The 14,054-nt window shown below is 43.8% G+C and overlaps 1 protein-coding gene across 4 annotated transcripts in view; it reads left to right on the forward strand.

Annotated features, from left to right (window-relative positions):
• Window positions 1-14,054, forward strand: part of MAP3K15 (mitogen-activated protein kinase kinase kinase 15) — an 87,531-nt gene continuing 73,477 nt past the window's right edge. The window contains exon 1 of one of the 4 annotated variants that reach the window (XM_080576395.1): window positions 1-1,032. In XM_080576395.1, the coding sequence (XP_080432521.1) occupies window positions 693-1,032 (340 nt within the window). In that variant the 5' untranslated portion in view covers window positions 1-692. Of the gene's footprint in view, window positions 1,033-1,054; window positions 7,520-7,541; window positions 9,430-14,054 lie in introns of those variants that run through there. The other 3 variants (XM_080576398.1, XM_080576396.1, XM_080576397.1) reach the window with 3 other exon arrangements.

Raw genomic sequence — 14,054 nt, forward strand, 5'->3', positions numbered from 1 at the left:
GTTGGACGTGGTGCTTAGGGACATGGTTGAGTGGGTGACATTGGTGGTAGGGGGATGGTTGGACCAGATGATCTTGGAGATCTTTTCAACCTTAATGATTCTGTGATTCAAGGATGACAGTGGCAGATGGCACCCTAGGTTTGTGGGGGTCGACGACACCCCTCAGCCCCTCTGTCCACAGCCCAAGCCCGGAACCATTCTTTACACGGTGCAGGGGTGTGCTTTTATTTATTTATTTATTATCTGGGAGGACGGCCGGGGCGAGCCGGCCCCTAACGGCTGACAGGGGCTCATAACGGCTGGAGTGGGGGCTCCTAATGGCGGCGAAGGGCAGCGGCGCGGGTGCAGCCCTCCCGCCGTGCAGCAGCCGCCGCCAGCCCGTCCCGAGAAGCCGAGCGGGGCCACGGCTCAAAGCCCCGCCGGTCAGGGCGGTGGCGGCGGGCGGTGCGGGGAGGTCGTGTGCCCCGCCAGGGGCGGGGAAGGGAAGCCATAAACGAGGCGAGGCCGCCCCGACGGTGTCGCCTCCCCCTCGGCACCGCGTTGGGCGCGGAACTGAGCGGGCTCGTCCCGGGGCTGCCCGCTTGTCCCTCAGCCGAGGGCGAGCGGGCGACGGGGAACCGCTCGCCATGAGGCGCGGCCCCGCCTGAGCACCTGCTGGCAGCCGCCGGCCCCCCTCAGCCCTCGGAGGCGCTATGGAGAGCCCCGCGGGCGGCAGCGCGGCGGCGGAGCCGGGGCACCCCGGCACGGAGCCGGAGCTGCCGGCGCCCTGCCCGCCTGAGGCGGCGGCGGCGGCACCGGGCGGTGTGGAGGCGGCGGAGGGCGGCGCGGGTGCCCCGCGGGCGCGCTGCCTGCGGGCCGTGTATGTGCTCAACGAGCCGCCCAAGGCGGGCGCCGGGGCGCGGAGCCCCGAGGCCGGGGCTCGGCAGTGCCTGCTGAGGGCCTGCGAGGCCGAGGGGGCTCAGCTGGGCACGGTCAACTTCGGGGAGCTGGACTTCGGGGAGACGGCGGTGCTGGACGCCTTCTACGACGCGGGTGAGAGGGACGGAGCCGGGGGGAGGCGTGTGGGGACGGGGAGACAGCTCCCGGGGGGAACCTCGCGTCCTTTCTGTCTTGTCTAGGAACGTGGGCTACTTTCACAGGCTTCTTTGGTGGTCATCTTGCAGGACTGAGATCACTTTATAAGTGGTTAATACAACTTTGTGGTGATAAAGTGCCTTTTTATACTCTTAAATCCAGCAAGAGCCTCGTTTTCAGGAGTACCCTGGTCAAGGAGCAGGAGGTGTGAGAAAACGTCTCTTCCTTACACTAGCTCCTTCAGTCACTACAGTGTTGCCCCAGTAAGACTGGTGATCCTCCAGTGCCAGCCAAGCCTTAAGGAGCAGCAAATTTCTTGCTTGTGCAATTTGGTGAGAACCCTCTTCCAGCTCTAAGTCTGGCTGAGATCTCAGAGCTGAGACGTCAGCGCTGGACGTAGCATGAAGACAGGCCAGCCAGAAGACCCTGAGCTGGCATGTCCAGATGGTTCATGTTCACTGCTCAGACTCCAGATCTGGACAGTGAAACTGGGTTCTGTAGTTAGTTGCCCAGGGAAGTGGTGGCGTCACCATCCCGGGGGGTGTTCAAGGAAAGGTTGGACGTGGTGCTTAGGGGCATGGTTTAGTGGGTGACGGTGGTGGTAGGGTGATGGTTGGACCAGATGATCTTGAAGGTCTTTTCCAACTTGAATGATTCTGTGATTCTAAGGGCGTGTAGAAGCGCACCCTGAAGAAGACAGCTTGTCAGTGTTGCTTACCCTGTCCAGGCTCCAGCTGGTGATCGGGCTCTGTTGGTTCAAAAGAAACCTCCTCTCCCTTCTCCACTCAAAAAAACACCTGTTAGGTTGGGCACTACAGGAAAGAGTCAAGAGCTTTGTGAATAAGCAGAGGGAGCCCCTAGGTCAATAGGTATTTTAAAAAGTAATCAAGGTGAGTATGTGTGGAGAAATTCCAGACTGATTTTTCTGATATCTTTATGAGCAGACCTCAGGAAACTGGGGAATTCACAGGCTCCAAAGAGGAAAGTACCGTTAAGTCCACGTTTATGCCCATCTTACATGAGATGAAACTTTGATGTGCTCATGAGATATGTTAGACTTCTTAAGACTTTAGCCTTACTTGAAATGCTCATATGACATTGAGTCCATTTCATCCCCTGATATGTCACCCAAGTATTGAGGAACCTCACATCTTTTTTGTTGTTGTTGTTTTCTTTTTCCTTTTTTTAACTTCATCTTCCCAATCAGGAGATTCTATTACATCTCCGTTAGCAGAGTTGAAAAATGTTCTCTGTGCATAACAGATATACTGTTTGTGTGTTTTAGTACACAACCATGAAGGAGCAATTTCTTTGTATTGCTCCAGGATTACTGTATGCTTACTCTCCTGAAGGTAAGCATAATATTGTACTTACTGGTGGCCTCATCAATGCAAAAATATTTCTGTTTCTACTAATAGTCCTATTAATGTATTTGCACACATTTGTTCTGCTTTGCACTGAGATCTTATTATGAGACAGTTATTAGTTTTCTTAAGTTGCATTATGAAGTAGGTGTCTCTTGTCTGGGAGTGTGGCCTAACTTTGCAAACCTCTTTGGCGTTCAAGTCATCTTGTAGGACCAAGATTACTTTATAAGTGATTAATGTAGCTTTGCAATACTAAACTGCCTTACTACTGGATACTAATGCAACACTCTTATGTCCAGGCTTAGCAAGCAAATATTTTATATAATTTTTATGTCTATTAAAAGCTAATTGAATAGTCCTCAACCAATAATTGTTCCAAAGGAGACTGTTCAAAATGGTCTTTGTAACCATATCTTTCCAGTAGCAACTTTTTGAGATCAGCCAAGGGGGCAACTTTGTAATCTGTGCAATGTCTTCCCTTATTTGGCAAAAATTTTGGTCAAAACATCCTTTAATGTTGTTACCTGTATTAAGAGAAACTGAAGTGTATTAGCACAAGTCACTTTTGTCCACCAGACCTGCAAGCTGTCAAAAAGCAGAGAGGTTTTTGTCAGTAGATATTTTTTGAAAATCATGCAGAATGTTACTAGTAGTTGAGCATTTGCTCATTGATAAGAATCCCAAATTAACTGCCATCAACTACAATGTACCCTGAAAATGTGAATATCCTTAAAAAAAAAAAAAAAAGCTAAGTATAAACTATCATTTTAATACAATATTTGTTTTCCTCTTCTGTTGTTTTAGTAAATACCACTTCTGGCAACAACATTTTTGAATAACTTTTGTGCTCTTGCATCGCTGCTGTTACTGTCTGTTTTTTAACTGAAGATCTTAGCTCCCTGGTTCATGCCTTTACCTTTATTTACTTATTTATGTATTTATGAACAGTTGGGCTGTACTATCCTCTGCCCCTTCCTTTGGAGATTTCCCTATTCCTATGGTATGTATAAAATAGATGTTCAGAGAAATCCTCAGTCAGAACTTCTAAAGTTATAGAACTACAGAATATCCTGAGTTGGAAGGGACCCCAAGGATCTTCCAGTCCAATGCCTGGCTCCACACAGGACCACCCAAAAATCTGACCGCGTGTCTGAGAGCGTTGTCCAAACACTTCTTGAGCTACAGCAGGCTCGGTGCCGTGACCACTTCCCTGGGGAGCCTGTCCCAGTGCCTGACCACCCTCTGGGTGCAGACCCTTTCCCTAACACCCAGCCTGACCCTCCCCAGTCCCAGCTCCATGCCGTTCCCTCGGGTCCTGTCGCTGTCCCCAGAGAGCAGAGCTCAGCGCCTGCCCCTCCGCTCCCCTCGTGAGGGAGCTGCAGGCCGCCATGAGGCCTCCCCTCGGCCTGCTCTGCTCTGGGCTGAACAAACCCAGGGGCCTCAGCCACTCGTACATCTTGCCTTCCAGACCCTTCACCAATTTGTGTCCCTCCTTTGGACACTCTGATAGTTTTATGTCCTTCTTATACTGTGGTGCCCAAAACTGCACGCAGCACTCGAGGTGAGGCTGCGCTGGTGCAGAGCAAAACGGGACGATCCCTTCCCTCAACCAGCGAGCCGTGCTGCGCCTGATGCTCAGTACGGATGGCCCTTTTGGCTGTGAAGGCGCGCTGCTGACTAATATTCAACTTGCCGTCAACCAGAATCTGCTCTCCAGCCTCTCCTATGTACAGCCAGGGTTGCCCTGTCCCAGGTGCAGAATCCAGCACTTGCTCTTGTTGAATTTCATACTGTTGGTGATTGCCCAGCTCTCTGATTTGTCAAGATGTCTCTGCAAGGCCTCTCCACCACTGAGGGAGTCATCAGCTCCTCCCAGTTCAGTGTCACCTGCAGACTTACTCAAAACATGTACTAGTCATTTAGGAACCATTGAAGAGAACAGGCCCTAAAATGGGCCAGTTTATAAATTGGTTATAAAATCATGCATGGGAATGGGAAATTTTCTGTTCTTTTAACAATATGGAATGATTTTTTAACATATGGAATGATTGCATCTTCTTCCTTCATTCTGCAAAGGGACAAAAAGTATCCATTACACTTTTTCACTTTTCTGTTTTGCTTTTTTTTTCCTGCTTTTTTTTTTCATTTTTTTTCTTTCTTCCCCCCCTTTTAATTTAATTTAATTTTTTTATTTTATTTACATTGCTGGTATCAGCTAGCAGTGGACCCATGTTTCATGTTGGATTTGCATTATCATGGATTTTAATGTACTGCCTCTGTATTTTTGGTTCTCTAGGTGTACGATGATCTGTCATTGCTTTCTGAAAACTTTTATCATGCTCATCTTGTTTTCTTGCTCTGCATTGTTTATTGGTGTTTTCTCCCTGCCTCACATTTTCGAATATGTATCAAGCTATTATCCAAAAATGCTTAAGCTGACAATTGTTCATCTACTTGTAACAGTCTTAACCAGCTACCCCCCACAATTTCTTTAGTCCTTGAAAAATCAGTCATTTTTAATCTCTATATTTTCATATATATAATTTAATGTTGCCATATTCTTTTTGCAGAATATGTGTCAGGTTGGGAGTGTTGTCATCTGTTCAGTTCTTAACAAAGATGATCATTAAAGTCTCATGCTGAACTTCGTGTTAGGAAATTGTTGTGTTTATATATATATATATAATATAAAATCTGAAGAAATGTTATGCTTGTGTAAGATATCTAGATGTTTCCCATACTGAAGGGATCTAGTATAATGGATATTTATTTTCTGTATGCTCTGGGTAGAACGTTGGGAAGCAGTTCCTCTTGCTCTTTTAGGAGAGTAGTAAAAGATGCTTGCCTGTAGCTGTCTTTTGGTTTGCTAGTTGAAACCTTGACCGCTATGTATCCACTAACGTTTAAACACTGAGCTGTGAGGTCCCCTGCTTCTGAATCATGTTGGCAGGGTCTCTGTTGCGAGTGCTATCCATGATCCCATTTTCCCCATTCTGCCTGAGGTCGTAGCCATTTACTTGAAGCCGTAAGACACTCTCCCCCTGCCCCCAGGCACGCGCGTATATTTTATTTAGCATGAATCTATGATATAATGACTCTTGGAATTGGTACCTTTGTGAAGACAAAACCAGCAAACTTTAAGGACAGAGTGCAAAGAGAAAGATCAGCAGGAACCTCTTTTTCCTGTCTGCAGGCGGACTTCTTCGTAGATGATTTTTCAGAAAACCGCTGAGAAGAGTGCTGCAAAAACAGCTATTTTCTGTAATAAGAGGAAGATGTCTCTTTCTTTTCTCCTTGAGTGTACTCATTACTGACTTTCCACCATTTGAAATCTTAACATGAGTAGAAATGCCACTTGTGACTTTGTGCCATATAAGTTATTTCAGAGCAGCAGGTAATGCAGAATGACTCTGATGTTCAGAAATCACAAAACTTACTAAGATGCTTCGACAAAAGGGAATTTATAAGTTCTACAGCTCTTGTGAGCGGACTTCCTACAAATGGTGAAATTAGGGCGTGTTAACAGAAAGATGAGCTCTCTGCTCAGGCTGTGTTATAGAAACAAGCTGTCAACAAGGTAATGTATGTTATGCAGAAATGAACGATGTTATCTACCTAGGAGAAGCAACCAGGATGCTGGCATACATTGAATGTATCTCTGGGAAGAAAGAGGCATTATTTTTAGGCAGAAAGCCACAGATACCAAGCTGCTTTTTTTTTTTTCTTGTTCCCCCCCCCCCTTTTTTGTTTTTTTTTTTTTCAAAAAGTAAAAGCAATCTTACACAAGAACAGCAAGCCTAGGAACTGATAGAGGGTTTTTGAAGTTATTCAGAATTATCCCTTGCAGAAAATCAAACTACAAGCACTGTAGTGTGTTCATAAACAGCTGAAGAGGCACGGTGAGAGGGTGAGTGTGGCTTTGCTAGTGATGTTACAGATTGTGTATATAGTCAGTCCATGAAGAGACTAAATCACTCAAAGGGTCTTTCAGTTCCGGATGTGCTAAGAAAGAAAACACGATGTCAGAGTTAAATGTGTGCCCTGTACCTATGGAAGGGTGATGTTAGATGGAAAGAGCAGTAGCTTTTACTTGTCTACCTGAAACTTTATCAAGCCTTATTGCTCACAGTCTTTGTCCACAGCGCTAAGTGAAGGAGTGGCACTCTCTACAGTTGTACAAGTTTTGCACGTTCCTGTTTTGGTTCTGTGAAATCCTGTTTCTGTAGCTGATTATCCTTTTACCGCGGGAAGGATGCACAGCAGTCTGTTCTGAGGCTTGGAATATTCCTTGGCTCGTTTGGCCACAATGTCTTGAGATGATGGCAGTCGCTGAAGTCAGCAATCAGCAATGTGAAAGTCAACTGGAAGGAAGAAAAACTAGGGAGAGACTGGAGTACTGAGGAATAAAGCTAGAAGTTTGCCTGAGGAAAAAAAACACAACACAACATTTATCACTAGTTTAAGCTAATATACAGCATGGCAACTAGCGTAGCTGAGCTGGAGGCACACGTCTTTCTTGCTGACTGCTGCAGGAATTGTAATCTCTGACAGGAAGGTGAGGATGACAGCTGAGGGCAATAACATCTTAAATAAGCTTTGACACACCTTGCTGCTGCAATTTATCTTTGCCCTCAGGTGTGACAGAGAACAGCAGAGAAGGGGTTAAAGGTTAGCTATCCGGTGCTGCCCTAGCAGGCAGGGGCTGTTTTATTGAGGAATACTTGGTGGTTTTTCTTCCACTTCTTTTGCCCTGCAACTGGCCTGATGTCTGGGTGTGTATTTTCTTCAAATCTGAGGAGATGCTTATACTGTATGATACAGAAACATGAAGAGAAGCAGTCAAACCATCTTCAGAGCAGGCAGGTGGTGGCTGAAAGGCTAAGGCTGACCAGGCTGGGTGTTGTGCTGCTTTAATACAGCAACAGAGCTGTCAGGACCAGATATTTTATCTCCGCGTGGTACTGCACATCTAGAGCAAGTCTGGGTGTCTCCACAGCATTGTGCCATCAAAATAAGTATTCTGGTAACAAAACCGTCATATACGAGTATTGCAGTCCTTCTATACTCAAGTGCATGAGGTGAGTTTTAAAAGACCAGAGTGAGCTTGAGACAATCCATGAAGTGTAGGTGGTCCTGTGCTGTGCCACATCCTGGGCCTGTGGCGCATGGTTACATTAGTGGAGAATGGCTTTGTATCAACCTTGTTGCTGTTTCAATGTGTAACCTGAAAGGCTTCCCTTTGGTCCCACTATTCTATGAAATAACTCCTTGAAGTTGGTTGAGCAAGTTTAGAAACACACAAACAAGTAACCATAAATAGGTTATATAGAATCCATTAGTGTTCCCCTGGTTTATTGCCCTGGGCCAAATGCAGGATTGGAACTGCATTCAGAGAATAAAGAAGATATTAAAAAATAAAAAAGAAGGAATATACCCTGATTCCCTAATGGAGAGAGAGTCTGTTGTATTACTTCTCCTTTTGGAGAACATCTTTTCTTAGTTGTGGTTGATCGTGTGGAAAGGAATAGTGGCAATAAAAACCCAGTATGAGTTGCTACCTTTTAATGAAGCTTTGAATTTAATTGTTTACATCTCTAAAAACCAGGTGTTAATCATGCAAATCTGGGCTCCTCTGTTCCAAGGTGAGAGTATGCATGTATGAATGCACTGTCACCTACAGCTTTCCATTTTTTCTGCTTGCCTTTCTCTCCTCCTGATCCTAAACCTTAAATCTGAGAAAGCTATCTGCAACCAGAGTCTGGTTATGAACCCTGTGTCATGGAGTTTTGTAGCTAGGAGCACATCAGATTATTTCTAGGTATTGAGTCAGCTGAGAAGGAATCTTCTCCCTGAATGTAATACAAATTTGTTTTAATTCACTCTGCATGTAATATTTTCACTTTATGATTCTTTCTAAATAGATTTAGGTAGACAGAAGCTTTTGCACCCATTACAATGGGTAATGAATGGTTGGATGTATCTTGAGCTGCCTTTGATCTGAAGACAAATTACTGTCACACTTACTGCCCTTGAAAACACCAGAGGTGACATTTTTGTTTTGTTTTTAAATATTGCTTAAATGATTTGGGGAAAATGAAACATTGTAAGCAAGGAGATCTCTGGTTCTACCTTGCTGCATTTCCAGTTGTCTGAGCGATATCAGAGATACCTGAAAAGCAGCTGTGAGAAGAGAAGAGGTGAGACTGACTGGCTTGAGTCAACCAGGTTGTACACATGAGGTTGCTGATGTGCAAGCCTGGTCCCTTTTCTCCTTTGAACTCATTGCATGCTTGTTCAGGCCTGCTGTGCTGTGCGTACCATATTCTTTATAGGTTTAAGATTTACAAACGGTTTCTGTAAGACCTGAGCTCACAAAATTAAATTTTATTTTTATTTTTTTAAAGGCAATGTTTCTTTATGTGGGTTAATTACGTTGCTTTAATTTTCGTTCTTCCATGAAATAGACAAATGGTGATAGAAATGCAGTTAGCTCGTGAGGCGTTCTGCTGTCACGTCTTGCTTTTATTAGTGTAATTATACCTCACTTTTGTTTTATCATCAAATTACACGTGGATATTAAACAAATATGGATGTGTTCCGTAGTTAAAAAGTAACTAATGTTCCTGTTTTGCAGATGTAGAAGATTGAGGTAAAGCTTTTCTGGCGTGCAAGGAGTTGGTGCAGAACTGGGGTGAGAACTCCAGGCTTTTTGGCTTCCTCTGCACTCTGTTTCAGGGACGGCCTCAAGTTCAGATTGGGTGGCTGTTCCTGCTGGCTGCTCACCTGTGTCCAGTTGACCCCTGGGGCGTGCTGCTGCTTTGGCACACGCAGAGGAGCAGCCCCAGCAGCGCCTGTTCCGCGTAGCTGCTGCCTCCTTTCACGCTGCAGTGATGTTATGTGGCTGGAGTGAGGCAGTGGAGACAGGCAGAGGGTCTTTTAGGAAGACCTCAGGGTGGTTTACTGCTTGCAGGTGGAATCTGTGAACATGGTAGGTACGTCTGGCTTTTTCAGTGTGGATGGGAGTTGCTTTATCCTCAAGCTACCTTTGAACGGCGGTGCGGGTGCCTGAGACTGAGCCAAGAGGGAGGGCAGCTGTTGTTTTATCCTGCTCCCAGGCACGGGCTTGCCGTAAACAGCATAGCTGCAGTCCCTGCTGAGGTCAGGGTGGTTCAGCTGGCAGCTGCTGGTGGGCCACACGTGTCCCATGGTACGATTCCACCTAACCTATTGCCTTTCTTTCGGGTGCTGCAGCTACCTTCACCTTTTCTTGGGACGTCGGGGCTGCCATAGAGACAGGCCAGGAGCAAAAGCTGCACCTCTGTGGTCTGTGAGGAGGGGGGCCCAAAGCTGCAATGTGAATTCTGTCACTTAGAAGCATTGGATCGCTCTGCTGTGATAAACTATGCTTGCTTTTTTTTATCCTTCATAATATTCAGCCTCACAGAGGTAAATCATTCTGCCGTAGTGTTCAGGATGGTAGAGCTGAAACTTTTCAGGAATTCTCTGGTAAAGCTTCTGGGCATTTTAACTTTGGTCTAAGTCAGTGCAACTGTTACGCTTTGGAGTTCAGAGCCAAATAGGATTCAAAACTTAAAGAAAACGTACCCCAGCTTTTCTTATGGCCAAAGTGCATGGCCCCAGCCTTGGTAAGCGTGACCTTTCATTGACTGAAGCGGGCTCTGCTGCCAGGTGCAAATCCAAAATAGTAGTGGCGCTGCTAAAGAGTACACCCCCAGCTTTTTGCTCAGCTGGGGTGCTGTAGCTGAATCCAGCATTAAGGGAAATATTTTGGTTTACCGTAGCTGAACATCTGGGCACATAGTTGTGTCTAGTATATACTGCTGTTAGGCTTACATTCTCTTGAAATGTTCTTAAATATCTGTTTAAAGAAAGAAACAAAGGGTAATTGTAAATAGAATAATCTTGTGGTGCTTTTTAAACCTGTTCCCCTGGGTATCATCTTTCTTGTTTCATTTTTGCATTAAGTTGTAAGAGGAAATGTCTAAACTCTCTGCTGCTTGTGTCCTTCTCTTTCTCCATTTAGGAGAACGTGCCTGCATGCACAGAGCCATAGCTCCGTGACGGGTGGTCGTTGGCCTCTCAACAACTTGAGAGATGCTGTTTGCTTAGTGTCTGAAGCTTTTGAGGTGTAAAATCAAATGCATTAGTTCTGTTTAAAGTAAATAAATACAAAAATAAATAACGTAAATCAACATGATAATGAGCTTTCCCTAAAATTCTTCATCTTCCTACTAGCGTCAGCGGTGCTTTGTATGAGTTGGAACTCTGTTGCCTCCAAGAGCATTGAAAACAGAGTTGTAGATTCATGAAACTGATTGTAGGGAGAATAGGAGGGGAGTTACCTTGTTTGTACTTGGTATAGTGCTATTCCCTGCCATACTATATACTTTGATTTTGTTACTAGTATTTAGTAGCTAGCTCATTCAGAAGACATCGAGTATCAGAATCAGTGTAAGGTTTGGCTAATGCAGTAAAATACCTGTCTGTTATAATTTCCCAGAGTTGAGACTGGCTGTATGAACTCTTCTCTTGCTGCCTTTCACTCACAGCACTTGGAGAAAGGTGGTTTTTTTTTTTCCCCTTTAAATTCTAATTCATGTTTGTGTTGGGGGGAGAAAATTCTTGTTCATCTTGCCTTTGTTCTGAGAGTGACAAGCTGGAACATGATTAGGAATTTGTGAATGAAAACAGTTACAGTGCTATATTCTGTGTGAGCTGCTTTCAAACAGCAACAGACCAGTCATCTCTGCTGCTTTAATCTTAGCTGGAAATAAAAATTTGCAGGAGAAAAGCTCCTGCAAAAAAAATGTTTGCAGTAGTGTTGCTGCTTTGTACTAGGCTTCTTTACTTAGCAGGGCTTCTGTGTGTGCACTGCTGTGAAATAGAACAACTCTGCTTTTGTCAGCATCGTCTCTGCCTTTTGTAGAAATCTGGGTTGTTTCAGGTATTTTCCATGTGCTTGACATACTCCAGTCTTTATGTTGTCAGCGTGAGAAAAGGATGTGATCACCCAACTCAAAGCCAGACATTGTGCCTCTGCCTGCTAACATTGTGCATGGTCCTTAAGCTAACTGGCAAATTACGGAGTCTGGTCGTGGAGAAAGTATCCAGCCCAGAGTGAAAGAAAGTTTGAAAATGTTCAAGTTGGATTTTTTGTTTCTATTGTAACTGGATTTTAGAGTTGCTTAAACTTTTGCTTATTTTAATAACTACTGTTCAAAACTAGGTAAGTCTTGATACCATTTTTTAAAAAACAAGCTGATTTGATTATGTGGCTTGCAGTGAAGACTGCACATAGGAATGCTTGATTTGTGTCTATTTTTATTTTTCCCTTTAATGCCTATTTGGATTCCTTGTTTTATTATTACGATCACCTCTTTGAAGATACAGTACAACTTCGGAGAAGAATAACAAGTTACCGTCATTAACTTTGGGTATTTTAGACAATTTTAAAGATGGTTATCAAGAATTTAGTTTGTCCACTCTAAACTTTGTGGCATACTTCCCACCATGATGATTCACAAGGTATCGATTGCTATGTACACTTGATCCTTTTCCTTCAATATGACCGAATTTGGATTTTCCACCTTATAGTCCTTGAAAGAGCTGGCAGTTGCTATTCTATCTTGTCTGTTTAGTAATTCTGCAGGGCCTCAGATCTATGATAGTTACTCAACCCTAACTTTGACAAGTGCCTCATCAAAGCTGATAAAGCTTTGAAGAGTCACAAAAAACAAGTGCTGCAATGTGTGGTATAGATCCCTTCCTCCTCCTGGAGTATATGTTGCTATGCATGAAAATGGCCATGTTGTCATACTTTCCTGAACACTTTGAAAGTATTTTTTGAAAAATATGCTGGTTTAATCTCGTCTTGCACAGTTAATACTTAATTCCAGCTAGTAAACCACAGCTGAACTCTGATTCCAAAGGAAAAAACAGCAAATGCCCACTCTCAGCAGCATTTTAGGGACATGGTTTAGTGGGCGATACTGGTGGTAGGGGTATGGTTGGACCAGATGATCTTGGAGGTCTTTTCTAGCCGTAATGATTCTGTGAGTTGACGTCCTTTCATAGCCTGGGAGTCTCATTGTCCAACTGCAGACCAGAACGCAGTAAAAAGATGGTCCTGATGGTCTGAAGGATCAAATAGGAACCGTGCTGTGAAAGTTGTAAACTGATTTCTGGAGTGGCTAATACAACAAGCATTAGTTTTTTTGTACTGCTTAGTTCTGATCAGTCATCTATCTGTACAATGCTACGCTGTGATCACTGGGACAAAGCAGAGAAGCAGTCCTAGGATGAAGATGTGTGAAGCCGGGGTGCAGCTTTTTTTAATTTTTTATTCCATTTTTATTTTCTTTGCTTATCAACCCCAAATCTGTAGAAACTAGTCTTTCCCCAGAATATGAAGAAAAGTGTGCTTCAGCAAGAAGTACCAGAGATTTCCTCAAGTCTGTTTGGAACCATATCCTGTTGATTGCAACAGCAGAGTAAAAACTTCAGCAGTGGATTCAGCCATGTAATACACAGAACATTGCAACTATAATCACCCTGAAGAGGCAGTTAACAATAGTTGTGGAATTGAGTTTTCAGTAAAAAAAAGCCAGTGTATCTTGGGATTTATTAAATACTTGATGGTGTATTTTTTTCCCCTCTTTTAAGCTGAGATCTTGTCAGCATCCGTGCTGTCATCTTCTGAAAACTTTATGCGTACATATATTTTGAGGTGAGCCATTCTACACTCTAATAAATGACAGAGACCACGCTTAGAGGCTTGCTATTAAATCAGTTTCATGTGATTCAGTTTGTCTGCTGAATCACAACTTGGAAGTACTAATATTCCTCTGATTCTATAGAGATCCCATGATGATTAGCTTTGGGTTATAATTTTTACTTATGTTCTAAGTTAAACTAGGGAAATGTAGAATGGATGTGCTGTGATAGTGAACAAGCTGGGTTCGTGCTTAATGTTCCCCATCTGCAAGCTGGAAGTAATAATATGTACTGTATTCAGAGGGTAGGTAAAGTAGATAATGTTTGCAACTTGCTTTGGAAATGAGAGCTTCTACTGAAATTCCGGATTGTATTGATCACTACCCAGTGCCTGGAAATAGTTTTCTCATTTTTTTAATGGATGTTGCGCATTTTTGAAGTGACAATATTTGGTGGTACATCAGGATTTTTGCAGTAGTTCCCACAGCTTTTAGGCTGGCACGTGACACTTGTAGTGTTTACAGGCAAGTTAAAAATAGCAGATTGAGTCCACATCTGCCCAACATCCAGAGTATTGAGTCAAGAGCTCTGTATATGAGTGGAAGTCTCTTGGCCAACCAAGAATCTGTGGTTTTCTCTAAACTTTATTTGCCTTGCCACTTTAATAATGCTGCCTGTTTTCAATTAACAATTTATTCATGCATAACTTATTGTACTTTACATGGTCCCTAAATGAAAGGCTGAGAGGCTATCCCAGTAAAGAGGAAATCTGTGATCTAGCTATGAGGCTGAATACCTCACACATTGGTAGTGATGGAGCTGTTTCTTGATGTTTGTTTTTTAAAGATTATTTGAAAAGAAAATAGGATCAAGAGTAGG

This window comes from Anser brachyrhynchus, assembly GCF_964034855.1.
Source record: "Anser brachyrhynchus genome assembly, chromosome: 1".
Taxonomy (NCBI): domain Eukaryota; kingdom Metazoa; phylum Chordata; class Aves; order Anseriformes; family Anatidae; genus Anser; species Anser brachyrhynchus.